This window comes from Haplochromis burtoni, unplaced genomic scaffold (genome assembly GCF_018398535.1).
Source record: "Haplochromis burtoni strain Fernald_Lab_line unplaced genomic scaffold, NCSU_Asbu1 Contig_606, whole genome shotgun sequence".
Classification (NCBI taxonomy): Eukaryota; Metazoa; Chordata; class Actinopteri; order Cichliformes; family Cichlidae; genus Haplochromis; species Haplochromis burtoni.
This window is the reverse complement of record NW_024582967.1, coordinates 155,906-180,156: the sequence shown is the minus strand read 5'-3', so window position 1 is coordinate 180,156 and position 24,251 is coordinate 155,906. Positions and strand designations below refer to the sequence as shown.

General features: G+C 41.2%; 1 protein-coding gene across 2 annotated transcripts in view; it reads left to right on the top strand.

Moving 5' to 3' along the window:
• Positions 1–24,251, top strand: part of pde4ba (phosphodiesterase 4B, cAMP-specific a) — a gene marked incomplete at its 5' end in the record, with an annotated part of 164,828 nt that overhangs the window by 103,475 nt on the left and 37,102 nt on the right. For both annotated transcript variants that reach the window (XM_005948780.2, XM_005948779.2), the window contains 4 exon segments: positions 3,370–3,564; positions 5,835–5,871; positions 6,138–6,208; positions 8,561–8,613. In XM_005948780.2, the coding sequence (XP_005948842.2) occupies positions 3,370–3,564; positions 5,835–5,871; positions 6,138–6,208; positions 8,561–8,613 (356 nt within the window).

Here is a 24,251-nt window from a genome sequence, read left to right as displayed (position 1 = left end):
AGTGTAAAGAGATACACGTTAAGCTATTAGCCGGAGCTTCGAAAGGTTACCTCCATGTAGTAACTTTAACTTGGAATATATTTAACTTGGAGGACCTTATAAATTCACTCTTAAGTTTTTCCAAGTTAAATATATTTGGCATTCCCTATATGGTCGTGTGGGTTGAAATAAGTGCTACCTAGGGACAAGAAAGCTATAAACACTCAGATAGCCACAAGAGAGTCATTAGTTTTTGATAATATGCAGTTTTTATGAGAAAATAAGGCTGAATGTTGGCATATGAAGGTCAGTTCAGGTTTGAATTGCTTTGTAGTCCGAATTAACTGACAGATTGGTTGCTGAAAATCTTATCTTTGTTTTCTTAGAAGAGATAATGATACAATAAATAGTTTTAAAGTGTTTTTGTCGATATGTTATTGACTCCATTTACATATAGAGTATTTAAACATACTTCACTGAAGAGGTATGTGCCACCCTGCATGGACCTCTTGGTACTCCTTTGAAGCTGGGCAACATGTTGGCGTCACTGGACAAAATCCACAATAACCTTTCAGCACATTTTTAATCAAATAACCCGGGAGAGATCTACATTCCTGCACCTTCAGGCTTTAGAAATAAAGTTTTTGGGGATTCAGCTTGAGCCAATCACAGGTGTTTGACAGAGAAAGGCTTTCAGTTCGGGATGTACTGCAATCCACAGTGTTGGAAAGAGCTTTCATCCTGGAAAGTGGCCATAGACATTGGAAGCACCACTGCACTTTGGACAGTTTGGGGGGTTAAATAGAAAGAAAAGAGCTGCAGGACGTGGTTTTTGTAAATTTAAATCACATTCTGGTGATTTTTCTTAACTGACTATTTTCCCTCATATAGGTCTGTGAAGGTTCTCAGTCATCCAGCTCATCGTAGTCTAAGGAGCTTGGAAAGAAAAGCGTCTGCACTTCTTTAAGTTACTTGAAGACGTTTCACCTCTCATCCTGAAGAAGCTTCTCGGATGACAAAGACACTTTTCCTTCCAAGCTCCTTAGACTTTCCTGGTATGACTTTTCCACAGGTCTAAGCATAATATGCTGTCTATACACTTTAAATTGCTTTTAGGACATCCAATCGTGTGGTATTGCTAACAAAAGACAAAGGCTGTCATGACTGTGTGTTGACTGTTTGTGTTTTCCTGTTGTGTAACGGTACCACCACAACACCTTCTTCCATGACTCACATTAGCATAACATCCCTCTGATGGGATATGACTCAACGTGAGGTTTAAGTGTTCTCAAATTGAGTCCACGTTTTCCACTCTAGAGGTTTTGTGCCTCCACTCCAACTTTTGCTTTCGTTACATTTACCTGACAGCATGTGTTAACAGGCAGATTTAGATGTTGTTGCCTACAACAAATGAGCTTATTAAATATTATGAGATAAATCCCGAACATCCACACCAAATGGGTGTGGATGCAGGTGCATGTCGCCATAAATAAGAAAACAGCTCACACCACAGAGTTACGTACTTTTTGGTGTTACTTGTGTATTTTTGTACCATTTCCCTCTCACCTCTCACATTATGCCACTATCTTCCCAGTACCAGTGGAATTATGAGATTTTATATAAACTATTATTGCTCCTGTATCTCCGTAGCAGCTTGTTTTACACTCTGTCGTAGCTTTGAATGCCTTGAAATGAGCAGATGTGTTAAAGCTGTTTAATTTCCCCACATATGTGCTGTTAATCAGTCACATCCTTCTAATTATCATGAAATCGTCATTATTTTAATCTTACAATCATTTTAAAATGAGGGTTTTTTTAATATAAACACAGCTTACATTGATATGTAATTCTACATTTTGGCCTGCTGACTGGCAGTAAGGATGCTATTACACCCTCACAGCAGCTGCGTCTCTGCATGTCTGTGACTCCTTGAACCGCCCATGACATGAAGTCGACGGTCCATCGATGGGAGGAGCCGAGAAGCAGAAAGTGTATGCTGCGGCTTGTTTGTGTTTGCCCGTGATTGTGATGCAGTTAAACGGAGCTCGTGCTCGTTGAGGTTTTTATTGTCTCATTTACTTCCTGTTTTTCTTAATACTCTTATATGAGCTTGAAAAACTGCAACCATATAAACTTCCTCACGCTGCACCAAATTGCCGCTGCTTTTTATTTTCATCGCAGAGCTTTTTGCTCACGTCACATGTGTTCTCATTTTGGGTCTGGACCCAGATGGCCATTATTTGCCATTTTGCATCTGACTTTCCCTGGGGATAGGAAGAGAAGGAAAGAAAGGGGGGAGAAAAACCCAGAACGCCTCCTCATTCATTCCCAAATGCTTTACAGATAGTCACAGGAGTATAAAGCCTGTTTCGGTGCCTTTTGTTCACTTAGTCACTTACCACTTTGAGCTTTTCTTATGATAAAAAGAAGAGAGGCCGCTTTGCAGAAGAGATACAGGGGAAAAATCACAATATAGCAAATCCAATAAACTAATTTTAGTTAATATTATTCTTTACGGCCTGTTTGTTTGTAGTGCAACCGTCAGTACACTTCCTGCAGGTGTGTGTTTACTATAAAGACGGAAAAGAAAAGAAGCTGACAAGCGTAAAGTACAGAGAAAAATACAAGAAAGTAAATGTCACATGCAGATTGTTTCTTTGGAAAAATGTCTGGGAGGATAAACCACAGCCAAAAAACCCCAAAAAACCTACAGTCTCTAGAGTCTCAAGGTCCTCCTTCTCAGTGGGTGTCGTAAGGAGGTCAACCCTCCATTCCTCCACGTTCTTCTTTCCATGAATTTAGCGGCATCATTCTCACTAACTGTCATCAGTGAAGGAACACAGTGCGCCCCGGTGTGTGTCACTCTGCCCTTTCTTGTCCGGTTTATTCATGATTTATTTTGTGTGTGTGTGTAAGCGTGTATTCATATCTTTGTGGGGACCAACGGCCCTTATGGGGACCAAAATCCCCACAAGTTTGAACGGTGGGAACAGGGGTTACAATTAGGTTGGGGTTAGGAATTCATTTTTCATGGTTAGGTTTAGGGTGACGAGCTAGGGAAAGCATTATGTCAATTAGATGTCCCCACAAGATATGAATATACGTGTGTGTGGGAGCGCGATCTGTTCATAGGATGTTGACATGTGGAAGAATTCATCTTGCCCTTTTTTCACGCTCCACCATTAAAATTAGGTCAAGGTCAGGCTGCCTGATAGTGAAAACAAAAGGAAATCAAAGAGAGACGCGATGAAATTAGAGGAAAGCCAGAAGCAAAAGATGCTGGTGGAGTCTTTTGTTGCTTTGACCCTTAAAGCTAGCCCCTATATTCTCAGCAATGAAACAGTGAAACAGTGAAGAATTCGCTTTTTAACTGTGCGTTTATGTTTTCAGCTTCGATGTGGAGAATGGACCCTCTTCTAGCTGCAGCCCCTTGGACCCTCAGGCCTCCCCTGGCTCCGGTCTGGTCCTCCACACCAACTTCCCAGGTCACAACCAGCGCCGAGAGTCCTTCCTCTATCGCTCAGACAGCGACTATGAACTGTCCCCCAAGTCCATGTCACGAAACTCCTCCATCGCCTCTGAACTGTGAGTAGAAATAAATTGCAATTAGTTTGAAATTAGTTCAGTAAGTATGTTTTTTAGGGTCAGGTGTTGAGGTGCTCTCACCTCAAGTGAACTTGATTCTGCAGCTTTTTAACGGTGCAAAATGCCACAGGTTGTTAGACGCAGTCAGTCCTGGTTTGTGTTCATGCATTCCAGGTTTTGCATATCTGGCCTCCACCACAAACACTACTGCTCTCTTCTCTAAAATTATTCTCACTGTGCTGACTGCTTTGCATGTCATAGATCGGAGGAGTCAATTCAGCACAATCATCACTTTACATGTGAGGAAATGTTTTTCGTAATCTGCACTTCCAGTAAATGAAGATGTTTCACTATGCTTGACCTTAGTACATTAAAAGTATTATTTAACTAATACGTGCAGTATGTTGTCATACTGTGCACATAGCTCAGTGGACATCAGCTGACTGACTGAATACACTCCATAGTTACTTAATTAGGTACACTTTGCTATTACCAGGTTCTGTTACTCAGATTCAACAAGGTGCTGCAAACATTCCTGAGATTTTGGTCCATATGGACATGATAGCATCACACACCTACTGCAGATCTGTCAGCTGCACATCCATGATGCGACTCTCCCGCTCCAGCATGTCCCAGAGGCGCTCTGTTGGATTGAAGTCTGGTGACTGTGAAGGCCATTTATGTGTCGTGATCAAGTAATCAGATAATTTGAGATGATCTGACCTATGATGGATGGTAAAGGGATGAACTTGGTCAGGAACAATACTCAAGTAGGATGTGGTGTTTAAATGATGCTCTATGCACCACACCCTTTCATCAGCAGCAGGAGAAAGGACAGATTCTCACCCTGCCACCTAAATGTGGCAGCAGAAATCAAGACTCATCAGATCAGGCACCATCCCATCGTCTGTTATCAGATTTTGGTGAGTTTGTTCAACCTGTTCTTAGCTGACAGGAGCGGCACCGGCTGTGGTCTTCTGCTTCTCATCTCCTTCAGCGTTCAGAGATGCTCTTCCTCATATTTTGGTTGCAGCGATTGCTTATTTGAGTTACTGTTACCATCCTATCTCTTCGACGCAGTCTATCCATTCTCCTCTGACCTCTGGCATCGACGGGGCATTTTTGCCCAGAGAACTGCCGCTCGCTGGATTTTTTCTGTTTATTCCAGAACATTCTCTGTAAACCCAAGAGATGTTTGTGTGGGAAAATTCCCAGCACATCAACAGCTTCTGAAATATTCAGACCAGCCAGTCTGGCACCAACATGATGGCTGGTGGCTGGCAACAGGCTGGCTGGGTATTTATCTTAATGAGCAGTTGAACAGGTGGCCACTGAGTGTTCACCGTAAGTAGTGACGATCACAATGAAATTACTGCAAGAATATTGACAACATTTCCTGAAAAGAGTGTATTGTTAGTCTTGGCTTCATCAAGCCAAAGTGTTTTTTCTGGAAACATCTCTCTTAGATGTTCTCTTCCTGGTCTTGAATGTTATCTGTAGTTGGCACCTTCACTGTTTCTGTCCATGAAGGAGTCTCTCATCTGTAAACTTTGACCACTTCCTTGGGAGCGACTTCTTGACTTGGCTAGTTGTTGTGACATTGAACCTTTTAACTAAGGAAAGAATCCCTCATCCTCCTGGCCTACAGAGGAATATTTTGAGCTGCCTTCCTTATAAGAACAGACCAAATTGTTCATTTGGTCAGTCCTGGAATCTCTTTTCCTACAATGGGTTTATTCAGTTTTTTCGGCCTAACGATGGGCTCCTTCACTGCACTGATTTCATATTTTACCTCGTATCAAGGGTTTCAGTGAACAGCTGCCAAAAACAAATTCTAGAAAACTTTTGTCCAGTTACTTCTGAGTCTGTAATTCCTAAGCAGTTCGTGCCATCTATTTGTTCACCTTCTTATATTAAAGCTGAAAGGCTGCTGAAAGGTTTAACATTACAAAGGTTGTGCCTTTATCCAAAAAACATATGGACCTAACTATATAAGGATCTCCTCACTGACCACATTGTCACAATATTTTTGGACCCACAGAAGAGTCACTTTCTGTCCCCACCTCAGCTAACAAAAATAGGTTGATCTCAATATCGAGGCCTCCTTGACCCAGGTACGCGTTCTCCCACGATACTTTCCTTCCCATTTATTAGGTTGTTGCACAAAGCTGCTTGGGTCATTTCTTATTGCTCTTTCTTAACAGTTCTCTCATTTTCTTGATATATTTTGTATCCAAGCATTTTGCTGACGATGGTTTGTTTCTTTTTAGACATGGTGATGACCTGATCGTAACACCTTTTGCTCAGGTAAATATCCCGTTATCTAGTTGTATGTACACATTTATGTTTTTATGTTAAGCCTATTTTAAGTAAATCTTTCAATAAATACCACGGTTATCAGCATACATGTAAGTAGTTGCAAAACTGAAATTTAAAATGCAGACTTGAAATGTGCATGTGGTGCAAAAAGGGCTCAGTTTGAACAGGACTAGCAACATTCGTCCTAATGTTTAAATTGAAGTAAATAAGTAAAAGTGCAAAGAATGCTACTGATTCGCTCTCTGCTTGTTCAGGTTCTTGCAAGCCTTCGAAGTGTAAGGAATAACTTCACTGTACTGACCAATGTCCAGTGTGCCTCCAACAAGTAAGTACCTCTAGTGGCTTCTAGCATATTTTAAATAATGAGCTGGCATAATTCATGCATACACATCAATCAAGCTGAAATCTACATAACTTACCACATATTTTGTGGTAAGTGTAAATGCTTTTTTCCCAGAATAATATTAGATTTTAGAAAGTAAAAGAATTTAATCAGAATAATGCTTGCCGTCTGCAGTTCCACCAGTTTGTCACAAGGGGGAGGCATTGTCTTGCAGTGGGACTGAAGTGGGATGTTTGACATCAGTGCAGCAGAACAGTTAAACCAGTCCAGTGAAGACCCTACATACTTCAGACAGACAAAAATGAATACAAGCTAGATTTGAAAAGTTAACTCAACACGATGCTACAGCAATAGAGCAATAGGAATAGTTCTCTGCTGTGCACGGCACTGTTCAAATGCTCTATAAGGAATTCCTCTGTTGTCATGAAGCACAAACAGAAAAACACTCCTGCAGCTACACACGCATGAAGTGACTCATTGGCATTCACCGTGCACCACTTCAGGGGCCGCTGCAGCATATATGCGTTTGGCATACGATAACGCAGGAGACTAGTTACAATCTCTCTTCAGATGCCAAGAAGAAAATGTGTCGTTATTTAGTTTTTCAATTTTTTTATGTCTCTCTCTTTCGAAAGGCTAGCTTTTCTTTTTTTCAACAATATACGTGTCGTTTATAGTTATAGTTAAGTAAGAGTGCTCCGTTTTTCAACAGTGTTGCTTTAAGCTGCAGCAGCACACTGAGCATCATCTCTCCCAGTGGAGTGCGACTGCAGATTTAGATGTACTAGAAATATGTATGTAGGCCACCTTTCTTTCTGTTCGTCACTGTGAAGGTTTAAGTATGAATATGTGTTTCTAAAGACACTAAAAGCTCTCTGCTCTGCCTCAGGCTGAATTAACGCTCAGTTTTCTGTATTGACTACCTGAAGCCCGTCTGACCTACATTTAGCTCTGATAGCTCCACACAGACAAGAGCAAAGACTGAGAAGCACACACGGCGCACAAACGTGGATCGTTCACGTATACTGAATTAAACACACACATAAGCTGGAGCTCATCATTCCAGCACACATGCACAGTTTTCACTTAACCCGAGTTCTTATTTGGGTTATTTTTATACTAATCAAGCTCAGTTAAACTTTTTTAAAACATAGGGACGGTGGGTTCATTGTACAGCATAAAACACAACAAAAAAAGTGTAAAATATTTAGCTGAATAGAGAATAATGAGCAGAAAAGCCAAAATGCAACATCCCCATATGAGGACACGGGGCCTCAGGAGGTTAAGATTAATGTCTTTAACGTGTTTCAGCCCACTGGCCACTGCCAAAATACCAACATTTAGTCTGTTTATACTGTGAAACCTCTTTCCTTGACTTTTTCATACACATTCACACAGTTGAGCAAAGAGCAAGAAGGAAACAGTAATGTCCCCATATGAGGACACGGGCTCTCAGGAGGTTAAAACTGATGTGTTTAGCAACATGTTGCAGAACACTGACCAGCTCCACCTAAAAGTATTCAGTCTATTTATACACTGCAACCCCTGCCTTGACTTTTCGAAACTTTTCACACAGTTCAACCAGGAAATGCAACATGTAAACACACAACTAAATGCTTAAAAAACTTACACTTTTTCAGTTTGCTGGTCTAGAGCATTCAGGTGTGTGTTTCCCAGGTGTGGACGCACATGCAGCAACTTCACCCCAAAGTCAGACTGTGCAATGTTCAGAGGAATTGCAGAAAACCCAAGAGCCAGCCACAGCTAGCATTTTAAATGTTCTAAGTTCACAAAAGTATAATTGGAAACAAATGTATGGCAACACAGCTTAGGTTTGCAAAGCTGCATCTGAGCAAACTGCACGACTTCTGGACAGACGAAACCAAAGCGATGGTCCAGTCCAAGTCCAGACCTCGACCTGTTTGAAATGCTGTGGCAGGACCTTAGCAGGCTGTGCATAAACCAACCCCACAAACATCAATGAGTTAAAGCAGCGTTGTAAAGAAGAGTAGGCCAAAATTCCCACACAATGTGTGAGACAGTCATACAGAACACAGTTACTTTAAGTTATCGCAGCTAAAGGTGGTGTACAGCTGATGAATCATGGGGTACTTCGTTTTTCCACAGGACTGCCCGGAGTCCACGCAACGTCCACATATCTATATATTATTGCCAGAGCCTCTAAAATCTGTTAATTTAGTGTGTTTTTTTGTGTTTGGTTTTTAAATTTTCAAGTAAGATTTGCTAGTGTTTCTATATAAATATATATCTGTGGTAGTCTTTGTTTTATAGCATCTTTCTTTCCCCCTTTCTGTGTTGTTTTCGTCCTTCCAGGCGCTCTCCTGCAGCAACAACTCAGCCTCCAGTCACCAGAGTTTGTCTCCCGGGTAAGCAGCTCAGAGAAATGTCCCCCTACATGTTTGACCTGTGCCAAGCTACCAGATACAAAGTTATCTTGTTTTATATCTGGCGCACACATTCAACCTCTCTATTCTCCTTGTTTTCATCATCATCTCCTCCTCCCTCGCTACCTCGCTCTATCTCCTGTCTTCTCCTTGTCCCGTGAATTCGCCTACGTGACCACTTACATTTTCTTTTTTCTTTCTTTTTTTCCCCCCACCATCTGTCTCCATCTCCAGCGTTGTAACCCGGACTATTTTTTCATCAAGCTCATTAACTTTGTTCTATTGCAATTAGACTGGCGGTTGAGACTCACACTTGCACACACAGTTTTTCCTATTAAACCAGCTCGCTTTAAGAAAACAGCAGACCTCCCTTTTCATCTTTCATCGCACTTGATTTTAAGCAGCCGTGTGACTTTCTGTACTGTACTCGTACATGTCCAGGCCAGTAAGAGGCAGTGTGTGAGTACATGTACGGGCGAAGATAACTTTATGTGTGTCTTTGGAAAGTGAAAAGTCCTTTCAGTCCTCTGTGTAGTGCTAAGATTTGTTCTTGTGCACTTGCTCAGCCGAGGTCATTCGCTTCACAGAGGCGCGAGCAGTAATTACGGTTAAAAGCATTTTAAAAAGTGTACACATCGGACATGTGCGCAGGTCTCCTTCAAGTGTCGTTATAAAGCCGTCATGTCACGGCAACCAGCTAAACCAGACAGGAGCTGCACGAGATTAAAAGGAAATGCAGTCTTTGCACACAGTTATATGTCACGTTTGCCATAGGCGATAACTGAATGTGCACTAAAAATGATGTTTTCCCCAAAATATTCATTTTAAGATGCATCAACATTTGTCTTTCATTCTTTTATTAAAAGAGTGAACTATGAGACCTCGCATCTGTAGGCAGATGTTCCCACACTGTCTGCAAAGGGCATTAAAAACAGTCCCAGACAATGTGTTGTTGTATAAAGAGAGACCGAGATGAGCAACAGTGAAACTGAGAATGGCGAGGCAGTTAACCATCAAATAACCAAGATGTTTGACATGAAACCCATTCAGGCCAGATAAGGTATCACGGTTAACCCAGTGAAAATGAAGCTCGCGCAGTTTCTTTAGTCTCCTTTGTTTGGGGCAGCTTCCATATTGAGCTCTTCAGGAGGATCAGACAGCTTCTAATCTTCTTTCATTTTTGAGTCCAAATAAGTCATAATTCAGCACATTGTTGTTGAATTAGTCCTTACTGGTCTGTTTGTGTTATTGCTCAAATACATGACTTCATGTCGTTGAAAGGGACGGGTTGAACGGGGTACGCCATTCTGCGTTTTAACTGTCTGTGTCAGTGACGTGTGTGTGTGTGTGTGTGTGTGTGTGTGTGTGTGTGTGTGTGTGCTGCGCGCGCACAGTTACTCAGCGACATGTTGTTAGTATGGTTTATCTGACTCATTGTACCAACTCTGTACCATGTTGCAGTGGATGCGGATTGATAGCTGCTCACTTTTACTATCAATCACAACGTATTGTGAGTTGTGTGTGGTGTGTGTGTGTGTGTGTTGTGTGTGTGGTGTGTGTGTGTCTGTGTGTGTGTGTGTGTGTGGTGTGTGTGTGTGCGCTGTGGGGTTGTTCCTGTGGCTCTGATTGACTCAGCAAGCCTGTATGTGGCTTCTGTTGACTTCCTGTCAAAGCAGATGGACTGAGTTTTCACTTCCTTCTTCAGAACCGCAGTTCATCAGGTGCGTTAGTACGTTGGTGTGTGTGTGGTGTGTGATGTGTGTGTGTGTGTGTGTGTGTCATAACCGAGCTGCATAACGTGCATTGTGACCTTTCTTTGTATGAGTGTCGCAAAATTACTGGTGCGTATTACGTTCAAGTTCAGTCGTTTGAGAGTCACAAAGTTTAAGAATTACTGAGTGGAGTTGACAGTTTAATCCTCCAATTCATGGAAACATTTATTTACACTTGCGGCCCACATGCATGTCTCAACGGCACTACGCTGGGCCACCTTAACAGGCTGCACAACAAATTCAAGCATAACCAACCTTCTTTATATTGAATCATTAATCTGTTTACATATTTAGAACCACACGCAGATGCTCAGAGAAACAGTAAAAGTTATAAAAAAAAAAGAGGAGAGGTGTTTTAGTGAGGAGCAGAAGTCTGAATGAACTTGACACAACAGCGCCGCGGGCTTCGACACATTTCCATTTGCTTTGTAATTTTTCACGTGAGATGATGCTTTTAAGCTAGCCTCACGAGCTGATGAATGACCTCGTTTTAGTTCCAAAGAGACCCATGAGGGGTATTTCCCAAAGTCTGACTTGACCCGTGCATTCTAAAGTCCTCCGCAGTCATGCCGCCAGCACTGCTGCAGATGCGCCGAGCTGCAATTGACCGAATACCTCACTGGAGTCTGCTTGTTACTGCAAAAGCTTGTCAGCAATGTCGATGGTTAACCTTCTAATTACCAAACTACGTGACTTCATTTTGCTCATAGGTGTAAGAGTATGTCAGTAGTGTGGGAAACTTTCAAGCGATCATAAGATAAGTAAGGAAACCTTTTAAAATGCATCAACGCACTTTAAAACTTTTAATCAAGTATTCCAGTGTCGTCACTTCGTGTAGTAAACTTGTTATAAGTCATCACCTGCCCACCGCAGAATCACTTCTGAACTCAGTCCCACCTTTTTCTCATGACTCTCTTGGCCCCGTCCTCACTTCACACTACCTGTATTCACATATGCACATGCAACCGCATCTCTCTCTCCCACCATCACCATCTTTTCGCTCTTTTATTCATTGCCATTATTTTGAGGAGGTGTGGGGGGTTGATGGGGCAGGAAACGTGAGGCAGGAAGCGAAGATCAGATTGTTCCTGTTTTGCTGTCTCTAAACTCTTGTAACTTGACGGAAGCCAGGAGGAACTGTGTGTGTGTGTGTGTGTGTGTGTGTGTGTGTGTGTGTGTGTGTGTGTGTGTGTGTGAACCCACTGCAGAAAAATAGGATACGAAGAGACAAAGGCCTATTGTCTGTGCCCACACACTGCACAAACATGCACATGCTGACACAATGATATAATACGTAAATACCTACAGTAGTGCAAACCGCGTCGCTCTCAGGTGCCGAATCCATTTCACCTTCTCTAAGGACACGAGTTGAGTCTCTTAAAGAGAAAAATAATATTAAAAATGGAAGAAGCGCCATGTTTTGAATAGAATTCCTGAAAGAAGTCAAACGGATGTTAACAGCTGCTCTCAATTTTAATAAAACGTGTTCTCTGCTAACAATAACACGAAAGGCAAATGAAAAAAATCAGAAAATCATCTTCAAAAAAGTAACAATAAACTCAATGACCTAGTAATTTTCTAATAGATTTCTAATCTACAAATATATAGAGATCATATTAGACTTTGCATTAGGATAAAGTGGTTGTTAAATGAGAACCTCAACAATCATTGGCAGGTTTTGCTCTTTGCTTAAACTGGAGGAATTGAAGGTTTCGTATCATCAGTGCTGCCATAAATATCGTCACCGTAGAAATCCTATGAGAGCAGAGAGCTGAAAGAAATATCACTCTGGTTTTTGCCTGCAAAGCAACTGAAGGAAACTTTGACACGGAGACATTTTGTTGCTGAAACTCTGCAGCCTGCATTGAAACGTAATGCCACAGACAGCTGCTGGATGATGCTCTTGGTTGTGTTTTGTTTCTTTATTTGTATGTTTCAAATGTGAATCTGACAAAAGGTGGATGTGGGGAAAGTCTCCAGGTTCATTGGTACCAGTGTGTGGTGAGGGATTGTTATGCGTCCATCACTTCTACTCAGCAGTAAGTGGAAATGTCCACAGATTTCTGTTATCGTATTAATCCACACCCTGTGGTCTAAAGTGTTACAGTTCAAAAGCACACTTAGAAGTTGTACTTTTGAACACCTGACAACTTCTGAGTGTCAGGTGTGGTTAGTGCCTTTGTCATCACACGGTACCCAACAGTTAGGAAAAGTACGGTACGCTTTTTTCTCACAGAACAAAGACGAACATGCCGTAGATGAACTACTGGAGATAGATCAGATTGGTTTCTAGATAACTGTTAAGTGATTTATGCAATAAGTCGGACAACTAGGTGAAAAGAGTATGTGTTGGAATCATAAAATAATGTGAATTTAACTCAAGGCAATGGTGGGACAATCAAGTCGAGACATCGCCCAAAGGTAGTCTTTCACATGTGTGCATATATCAGATCAGTGCAGATAGTCTGCTCAGATGTATTTTCACTTCTGGAAAGTGAAGATGCTGCCACGCAGGTAGCAGGACGCGTGACGTCAACTTGCAAATACCTGGGCTGTTCTCACACAGGAGCATCAGATATGTTACGCAGCTTACAGCAGGTAGCAGGTTAAAAATAATTTAATGTCCCCATTCTCACTTGAAAAAGAAGACAAAGTGAGTACATTGAAAGATGTTGTAAATATATTGGGGTTTAAATCAGTTTTTATGCACACAGTGTTTAAAAGCTGTGCTACTGTCCACTCTTAAGGCTTCGGAGTCTTTTGGCGTTACAGTTATTGAGCTCAGTGACGAAAACGCATTGTTTTCACAGAGCCATTATCACGTCACAGTCACCAATGGGTTGTTTGAGATCCGCATTCACATGTGCTGAGAAATTCCAAATAATAGCGAGCCACTGACCCAAAGCAGCTGTCGTGTGTTATGGTGTCATAACAGAGTCAGGAAATATTATATCCCATTAGTAACGCACTTAGCTGTGAGAACCTCGCGGAGGTATGACCTGATTTCCTCGTCAAGCCGACCTCTGTGATGAAATGCTGTCATACAGGATATATGTGAGGCAAAGGGCTCGTGAACTCTCCAGACCTTAGTCGCATACACACCGCTTGTGTCTCAGTTTGGCCGATTAGCAGTGTGGAAAGGTGTCATTGAGATGACTTTTAAATCGTAATGTGCTTTTCCATTGTGTAAGTGCTTTCTTATAAAGCGGACGGGGGCCTCCCATGACTTTTCCCCAAAAGCAGCTGTTTGGTGAACTTTGTACACCAAGTATGAGTGACGATAGCGAACACGCTTGCGTGGCCCGAATCAGGATGGGCGGAAAAAAGTAAACAACAATTTTGCAAACAGAAACCAGTGCACAGATATTTGTTGTGTATGGCACTGTCCATATTTGGAGAACTTTCTCTTTGTTTATAACCAGGAAATTCTTAGCTGTGTATTAAGGAAAAGCTTGTTATAAAAACACAATGGTGGATCAAGATAATGCTGCTGCTATATTTGGTCATCAAAGCTTTGTTTGTACACAGGATTCATAATGGAGACAAGCACTCCTGAGAGGTTTACATAAATTCATTTGCTGCTCAGATTTAAAACCTTTAAATGTGCCAGATCGTACATGTTTGTAAATACAATCTGCCTCAACAGGCAGGATCAGCCGTAGAACAGATAATTATTGTGGATTTTTACAGTTGCAATCAGAAGTTTAAATACACCGTCATGGGCATGACTGGCATTGCTTTTAATGTTTCGTTGAACTGTTCTTTTTCCAGGCTGGAATGATTGTACAGCATACACCTTTAGCGACTTTAAAAACAGAGTTCACAAGTTGGTTTCACAAGTTTGAATTTATTTTGGATTGTGTTTAATCTGCACAGGTTCAAAATTATACAAACGTGGTCAAATGTACATAGAGCCCCACAAACATTTGGCAAAATGACCCTTAGCAAGAACTAGACACTTCTGATAACAGTCAACAAGTGTTTGGTATAATTCTGGCTGAGTATTTGATCACTCTTTTTGGCAGAATTGGTAGAGCTCCTGGCAAAGTCAACACATTTTCATTAGGGTTGAGGTTAGGGCTTTGGAAAGACAATTCCAAAATCGGAATGTTAACCTGCTTCCCTCCCAAAACCAGTTTTTATGTGTTTGGGATCACTCCCCTCTTGGAATACCCAGTTGTGTCCGATTTTCAACCATCTACCTGTTGATTTCAGGTGTAATTGCAGAATTTGGAGGTCAGCCTCCATTATTCCATCCAATTTGCATAATGTAGCAGTAACACTGGCAGCAAAGCAGACCAGGGCATGGTGCTGCCACCACCGTGCTTGTCTGTTTGTACACTGTTCTTAGATTTCAAAGCCCAGTTGTACTTACATTTCTCCAGGAGGCATTTGGCTCGTCCATGTGGGCAGCTGCAAATATCTGCCAAGCTTGAAAGTCCCAAAAGGTTGATTCTGTTCATCTGGACGTTTTCAGTGGGAGAAACAATTCGTCACTCATCCAAGTGACTTCTTCAGTCTCAGCTCGGGTTCAGCTGCCTAAGCGAAAACCTTGGTGATCCTGTACGTGTCAGGAGTATCGGAGCAGTTGAGACGCATTATTTCTAAACACCGGGTCTCTGTGGCTTTTAAACACCAAAAACTGGTCCACCCTAAGGATCAGGTCCCCCGACACAAACAGAGTAACATAGTGTACGCTGTTAAGTGCCAGGATTTATACATCGGGGAAACCAAACAACCTCTAGCGAAGCGGATGGCACAACACAGAAGAGCCACCTCGTCAGGCCAGGACTCTGCAGTCTATCTACACCTACAGGCCAGTGGACACTCTTTCAGTGATGAGGATGTAACATCCTGGACAGGGAGGAACGCTGGTTTGAGCGCAGAGTCAAGGAGGCCATTTACGTGAAAAGGGAAAGACCATCTCTGAATCGAGGAGGGGGCCTAAGGGTACATCTGTCACCATCTTACAATGCTGTGATTGCAGCCATTCCCCAACTCTCTGTGAATGGGACTCAGGGTTATTGATCAGTAGTTGTTGATCAATGGTCATGACAATATGCATATTAATGATGAAGGAACTGAGCTCACAGCCCATTGTTCATTCAGTGGGTGGTTCCAGTCATTGTCCAAATGTCCTGTTTATAAGATTGGAGAAACCTGCAATCAGCTGAGACTGAAGAAGTCACCTGATGATGAAAACGTCCCGATGAACAGAATCAACCTTTTGGGATTTACTTACCTGGATGATTGAGCATGCATCAAGACAAGCTTAAAGGAGCAGGGACTCCAACACCTTTAAGGTCAACACCCTCTCAGTCTTTGGCAATGCCAAACAGTCAAACTGTGAACAGTGACGCTGGTGTTCTGAGTATTGGTCAATCCAAAAAGTGCTATCAAAGTCCTTTTTATACTGGCAAACAGAAACTACCAATAATGATGACTAACAGAACCATACATGAAATTATTTGTTTAAGCCTCTCTGTGTGCAGCAGAAAGTAGAGCAAAGGGCCTTGAAGTAGGACTACCATATCAGTCTCTTTATAAATGTTATTTAATGCAGGCTTTCAACAACCATGCACTCCCTGATTCAGACAGTGGCCCGGTGTGTGCGGGAATGCACAGAGGAGGTCACAGAGAGGAGGACAGGAGAGACGGGACAGGAGGAGGAGTGATGAGGAGTGATGAGGATAGGAGAGATAAGGGTTGTCTTGAAAAGGGAGGAAGAATAAGCAAGAAGGACCCTGAGAAAATATGAGACAAGAAAGAAAAAACCCAACACAGAAACAACATGAATTCTTTCTGAGTCAAGCTGTCTTATTTATTACTTGTATTGACATCTATGTGAAAAGGAATCTAAAGGAATTTTAACTGGGCCACTGCAGCTATAGTAACAAACAGGAGTCGATGGAGCTATAGCAAACCAGACAGACACACCACTCGCTGAAAATCACACACAATTATCTATCAGACTTTAAGTAAAAGAATATTTTTATGTGTGGAATTGCTTTCTCAGCTAAAAATAAAAAGCATAGTCTGTGTACTTACTCATAAATGACAGTTTTGATTGATGATGGCAAAGGTAATTATGATGCTAATGACTGTTTACATGGAAACATGCTTGGATGTCTCGTAGATGTTTCACTTCTTCCTCAGATATGTACAGACACTCGTGAGCATGGCACAAATAATCACACATACACATAAACCTCAGCTGATATTACTTTAGAGTGGTAGCATGTGACCAAAGACAGCCTAGACCCTGTCCAAACTTTAGACTAAAGAAGTATCCTGGTATAAGAGCCATTTATCAAGAAAACCTTTGAACTTGGTTCTGCAGTATGGGCAGTTTTTGTGAAGAACTGCGTCAAAACTGCGTCAAAAACTGGTTAACAAAGATATACTTTACAAAAATATAGGTCATTAGGGTTTCATCTGGTCCCTACTTCAGTAACTTCCATCAAAAGAGCAGTTTTCCTTGAGGGACTACATGCTGTCAGTTTGTTGTTGGTAGAAACATGCATGACATCATATGGTGATCACTTTTGTTTTATGCATATATTTGCATCTTCTTGCAGCTGCTGTGTGTGCAGTAGCACTGTTTTGTGAGCACTTTTCATTTACTGTACACACAAACACACATAGGTCGTCATGTTAACAGGCCCAGTTAAAACTAGAGTCTCTAGAAGGAACGAGTGAGTCTTGACCTTCTCACTGATGCAGGCCTACAGCACAAATGAAGATCTGCTAGTGTGACAAGTGTGCTTATCTCACGAACCTACATGCGTACGCAAAAATGATACAAAACCCTGTGTTTACCAGAAAGATTAGCCAGATTAGGCCGTGTTGGGCTGCATTGCCTGCTGCTCTACTAATACTGGGGCTTTTTTGAAATATATCAAAAAGTTGCTGGTTTCGGGCGATGAATTAAGTCTCTAAGACAGGGGTGGGGAACTCCAGGCATCAAGAGCCTACAGGTTTTAGATCTCACCCTGGGTCAACACACCTGAATTAAATGATGAGTTCATCATCAGGCCTCTGGAGAACTTCAAGACAAGTTGACAAGGTCATTTAAATCAACTGTGTTGGGTTAAGGATACATCTAAAACCTGCAGGACACCGGCCCTCGAGGCCTAGAGTTCCCCCACCCCTGCTCCAAGAACTACAAACCATCTTTTAGTTTGTGCAGTAATGCTGGAAAAGTGTCACGGTCCAGATATGTAGTTCACTGAGGGATATTATGGCTGAGCAAGCATGCCTAAGTGCTGCAGATACAGTATCCACCAGCCTATCAGCTGTTTCTCAGCTCACACTGCTGCGCACGTCCACAACACCGATCGTTGCTGTGGTAGTGACGTCTTTTACAACCATGGCCTCTGCCTCACTCTTCCCTGCTTTCTCCAAGAAGTATCCAAGCATTGAGCAACACATACTCTCGGTCGCATTTCCCTGCTTGATAGAGGCTAATGGCTGTTTATACTTTTGCCCCTTGTTTCACCTGCCCTCTTTACTACTTCCCAACTGCTCCCAAAACAAATCATACCCAAACACTGTTATACAAGAGTCTGGCTGGTCTGCTGTGTGTCAAACTCTGAAGCAACAATATTGGAATTTTAATTGTTTAAGTGCTTCATGTGTCCAGGCAGAGTTGTTTCATTCCTAGGAAGGCTCTTCTGCAAAAGACCTATGCAGGCAGTGTGTGTATTTGCTGGTGTGTGTTGCGGCACATCTCCACCAGCATGCAGGCAACTGCCACTGACAATATCTGAACGAACTATTGCAACAGCTTTTAAAGTTCAACACAGATTATGTAAATCATGGCTCATATTCATTCTGCAAGTCCTGTGGTTCATGCAATAAAGATAGGGTGCTGTTTTTCAATTATATTCATAATCATATCGATTTCTTTTTAAGCCCTTCGCATGACTCAGAAAACAGCAACAGCTTTCCAGCATAACAAAGTAATAATATAGTATTGATAAGTAGTTTCACTGTTAATAACAAGGGGAAACTGTAGCCAACAGTTGTATGGAAACCGTTTTAATACAGTTTTCACACCACTCATAACTTAGTCATAATTAAACTACTTTATATAAAGTTATCTTCAACTTCAATGTTCCCAAACTTCTTAGACACTCTGATAGTAAAAGCACTCAAACACACACACACACACACACACACACACACACACACACACACACACACACACACACACACACACACACTGTGTTGGATGAGAGGCAGGATAAGGACTTCAGTGGATGCATTTGAATTGCATCAAAGTTGGCAGGTGCAGACAGTCTGCTTGGATGTATGTGCACAGATGACATAATAGAAACTGTAAATGCATGCAAAACAAAGGTATGACTATTATATGAGTGACTGTGAATCAAGTGAGTGTGTCTGTGTGTGTTTGCCACGCAGACAACTTTCTATCCGTGGAAGGAAGTCTACACCGGTCAGGATTATGACATTAATGAGGAAACAGGCCCGTAGGACGACAGCAACTTCCTCAGACACACAGAAGGAAACAAACACACGCTCACCCCCAGGTGTTCAGACGCCACCCACAAGCTCTTTTTCTTTAACACTTCATTCATCTTTCTGCGGGGACAAATGAGCTCCTTTGGCATGACAATGAGACAAAGAGCAGACAGGGCTTGACCTGCGTCACGGTCCTCAGGATGAAAACACTTATAACACATTACCCCAGTCACAGCTCATTCAGGGCTTTACTAACTGGTTTCACAGGTGAGCCTTTAAGGCTGGGTCTCCACAACAGGTTTTGATATTGAAGAGAATCTTTTGAAATTAGGATTTTTATTGTTTGTTTGTTTCAGATTATCACTGTTGCAACGCCCTAAATTGATATGCAAAACACAGTAAAAGCATTAGCATGTAGCACTTCTTTCAGAGATTTTTGACATGCATACTTTAGGGTTGGTGCTTCTAAGCAGCACTGAAAACTGCTGCTAGGGTTGAATGTTGCTTATTTAAATTCAGAAAAGACAATCTCACAATTCTTTTTATAAAGCCTGCTACCTAGCTAGCTGCTTAGCTAGCTGCCAGCTAGTTAGCTTAGCGAGCTAGTTTCTAAAATCTGCTGCTAAGTTACTAGTTTGAATAATGTTCACTATACTGGTAACTTAGACAAACAACAGTCTGAAGCAACGATTCATCTCCCTGAAAATGGTTTAGGAGAGAAAAAGGTCCGAGTACTGCATTAGCCTTACAGCGCTAGTAGCATCTTAAAAAAACTTTTTTTAAAAAAAATAAGTATTCTGATTATGTTACTCCGATCAAGTTACTTCTGTAGCACTTTAACAATTGTCCTGAGGGAAATTTATCTTATTTTAGTCAAAGGGGAAAACCACTGCTGTTTTTTTTCGCTTTAGGCCTACTTAATTGCCACAAAGAAATCATTCTACTGTCTCTAGTGTTTCTTTTTGTGGACTTACTGTGTAGTTCTTAAGTTTACCTTTATACAATTCAGCGTTTGTCAAAAGTTTCTTGTGCAAGTTTCACCTCTCAAAGAAAAACTCTCAATAGGGTGTACATATTAGCACTTCTGCATAGTACGCGTACTCAAATATTGCTTCATTGTGTAGAGAGCAACATCACAAACGGCATAATGAGTGTTCAGATATGACATCACGTTAAATTACACTGAATAATGAATGAGGAAAAAAAGGTGCACTCGGGGTTCTCTTTTATGACTAACTGACCATCAGACGTACAAATCAGCACATGCAGTATTGTACAAAATGTGCACGATGCGGCCAAGCAAACATTAACAGTGATTTTTTTTTTTGGTACCTGTGTAAACACTTAAGAGCCCAAGTTTAAACAGCTTAAATGTTAAGTGGGGCATGTTGTGTTGGGTTGTACAAGGTGTTCTGCTGGTCACAGAAACTGCTTTTTTATATTGAGAGAAGGAATTATAGAGAGAAGAGTCTGTTCTTGGCTATGGCAGATAACACTGTTTGCCCTCAGTCTCTCTCTCTCTCTGAGAAAAATACAGACATGCGATGTTTGCTCTACTCTGGAATGTGTGTATTTTACCCGTGAACTAGTTCTTAATGTCTGGCAGTATGTTTGTATGTGTGCGTGTACAATATGTGTCTCTATTGACGCTTATCGTGTCTAAGCCATGGCTGAAATCAGGACTCAGAAATATTTATTGACTTAGATTTTCTTTGACGCCGTAACGGATCTGACTTTGCAAACAGTAAAATGAAAATGTCCCAGCAATGTCCGTTTGAAGAAGCAAGAAGTAACAATACAGTAAACTTATCTACTACCTCTTGCAAAAATGGTGCCATCATTATATACCTGTTATATTGAGTTAAGGGTGTTATTGTAGTTTATTGTAATTTTGCTGCACTGAAGCTTTTAATAACAGCTCAGTCTGATTATTACAATTGATGACCTGTGTCAGTGCCAGCTCCAGCAGTGAAGCAGTTTGTTTCCCCATCAATATTCCTCCTTATTCCACATCATTCCTTTTAAGGTTAATTTTGACCTTGGGTGCTAACAATCAAGATCAAGGTCAAATACCTACCCAGCCTAGGTACTCATGTAACAGAGGCCTAGTATGTTGTGAACTTTAAAGACAAACCATATACAGTATTTTTCGGACGATGAGGCCCATTAAGCAAAACAAAACAGATAAGTCAAAACTTTACTCAACTCATTCTTCTTGCTTCCTCCACTTCCATACCATCGATTCATTAATGCTGAATTCTCTGCAGCTGCTCTATTCCCGTGTTGTTGCAGTATATTAATGACTAACCTCGTATTATGGATGGATTATCTCCGTTGTTCTCCTGACTGAAGTTTGGTCCGTTTACAGCATCCTGCCATGCGATTGCATTTGTCCCTAACCATCTGGAACCCTCACGTTAACTTTTATCGAGTGGAAAAAAGTTAGCGTTCATCCTCCAGCTTCACTGTGTTTATGCTATGCTAACATAGCTGTGTCGCTAGCGATCACGTAGCACATCATTATATACCAGCTAGCCAAACTTCAGTAACCCTACAAACATCACTGCTGTTTAGTTTCCTGTCTTCATTTATGTTGGAAGTGACAGCAGAGCTGTACGTTTGAATTTGTTTGAAATCTCAGTCAGAACATGCTATATCATGTTTAGGTGGAAGCTAGCGAGCTAACTTCCTGCTAACTTCTTACTCCATTAAATTTAATAAATTCTGTTTTCATGGATGCCTGGATGTTAAACTTAATTGTTACACCTGGTAAAGCAGCAACGCTGATCATTTTATTAAAGATAAAAGAATTTAGACAGTTTGTAACTCTCAGTGATGCTGCAGTGTTCGTTTGACTTTGGGACCTGAAGCGGAGTTTAGGACCCAGATTCCTCCACGAGGCTCTTGACTACGGCAGCCGTAGTGCTCCAACAATCCGGTGCGGCTTCGTAGCTACCAAAGTCGTACTAAAACATTTTTTGACAGATTTTTGAGCATAGTGTAGCACATAAAATCAGTTCGAGACAGGTAAGCACAACCAGAATTCATACATAAGGCACACCGGATTATAACGGGCACTGACGATTTTTGTGAACATTTAAGGATTTTAAGTGCTCCTTATAGTGCAGAAAATATGGTAAGCTTTTTTTGATTTTCACATTTGGTGTGACCTTGACCTGATTTTCACCTAAATGAAATCAGCTCTACCTGTTATTGGCCTCTACCACTAAATTTGTGGTACTTTTTTGTGGTAATTTTTAGACTGCTAACAAAAACACAAGCTGAACTGATTACATACTCCCTCCCTTTGGTGGGAGAAAAACAGCAATAATAGTTTATATGGTTGGAAACACATATTATGTAAGAAGAAAAAATAAAGTTTCTTTATTTTGTAACTCTTTGCTGTTATTATTGTTCAACCCAGAACAAATAAAGTGGGAGGGTTAAATGTGACAAATAAGATTTCAATTACATTCCGTTCTGATGAAAATCAGACCACTTGAGTTTTGGGTTACATAACATAGTTTCCCTTTTAATATACTGTCAAAGTATATTGTGGATTCTGTAGTGATGACACTATACTAAAGATATTTTACTTGCCTTAAATTCTATTTGATATTTATTTTTAGATGGCCCAAAAACAAACAAACAAACAAACAAACAAACAAGCAAAATGAATATTCAGCTGCAACACACAGCAGGTAGGGATCCCTGCAACAGCTTTACATTTTTCAAATTGCAAGTTTGATCATTTTGCAAAAGAATCACATACATTGTGCAAAATCAGTCTCTCAAATCCTAATAAAATATATAACATCTGCACAGACGTCATCCACTGATTCATGTTACTCAAGAATTGCTACTTTGCTTTTCTAAGCCAGTAGTGACAGTGACTCAAGTGGACACATTTCATTGGTTTTAGCACTCAGATTTACTTCGGCTCTTTTTACTTTATAACTTCACTCTTGTCTGCAGCTGGCTGATGGGCCAACAACAGCACAAGGAAGAGTAACCCACAGACCGGCTGCACTGTGCTCTGCAGGTAGACAGGCTGTCCATGGACTGCCAACATGCTACCACCGGGGAACCATAATTTTCCCTTTAAACTGTTTTCATTGACAGTGGAGCATGCAGAGTAACCTGTGCAGACTTTGTGGAGAAAAAAAATGGTTGCTGTAGATTCAAATGAAATCTTTCATGTAATTTTTATAAACAGATGTCCCTGAGCAAGGGGCAAAATACCCTCTAACTGCTACATGAGGTGTCTTTTCTTGCATTTTAAATGTGTATGCGTGACACATGGCAGCGAGGCTTGCGTCATTTTTTGGATCTAACCAAAAAATTCTCCCAAACCGATGATGAATGCCTCCTCCAAACAGTCACGTTTATTTACCCCGAATATCATTCGATTGAAAGCAGGTGTGTTTATTGTGGTGAAAACTGCACCTCGTGTGGAAAGGGGACAGTGTGATGCTCATTAAGGGCTTTGTGTTTTCGGGGGCGCTTGACCCAGGGTCATGTATTATCCTCTTCAGCTGTCCATTAAATGAAGACACCCTTGCATGTTTATACCCAAATGGACGCTTGCGTGTGGTGTGTTCCCTCTCACGAATTAGAGTTTTAAATCAAGACAATGATCCACTCACAGCTGTGTCCTCAGTTAACGTCTCCAAGGGACATTGCTGCAAAGAGCAGGACTAATGCGACTGCAGCAGATTGCACTAAACAGTGAGTAAGAGTAACAGCACATCCCATGCTTGAAGAACTGACCTCTGAAAATCAGTTTTTTAGTTCACTAAATGCATATGACTAACATAACTGATGCTTGACTTAATTCTGTTAACTTTATGCTTTAAAGGCAGATTTAAAAAGAGCAAAAGTTAAAGAGTGCAGGTCTTTGTAACGTCCGATTATGCAAAGAAGGGATTTTACATTGCTGCTTTTAACTGTGGTTAATAAAACTGGACCATCTTGTGCCACAGCGTCATGGACACACTGTTCTTTTGTTGCAAGTTCCCATCACTTCACTTTGAGATAAAAGCTGGCTGTTGTCATGCCAAATTCTGATGTGGTACTTGAGCAGTACTCGATGGATTTATTTCTCAGTAATATGAAATAGTCATTGCACTAAATTGCATGTCACATTTTGGGATCTTCAATAAATCTGATTTGAATAATCCTGAAAAAAAAAGACTGACTTTGAGTATGTTTTCTGGTCAAAAAATTACTTTGGTGATGTCCAACTACTGTGTGCTAAAAGCAAAAGCTGAGCTGACATGTTCATACAGCTGCAAAAGTAAAATGGTGGTGTTTAAGGTGTCGACATAGATTGTATCTACAAGATAAAGCTACCATAATTCAGTT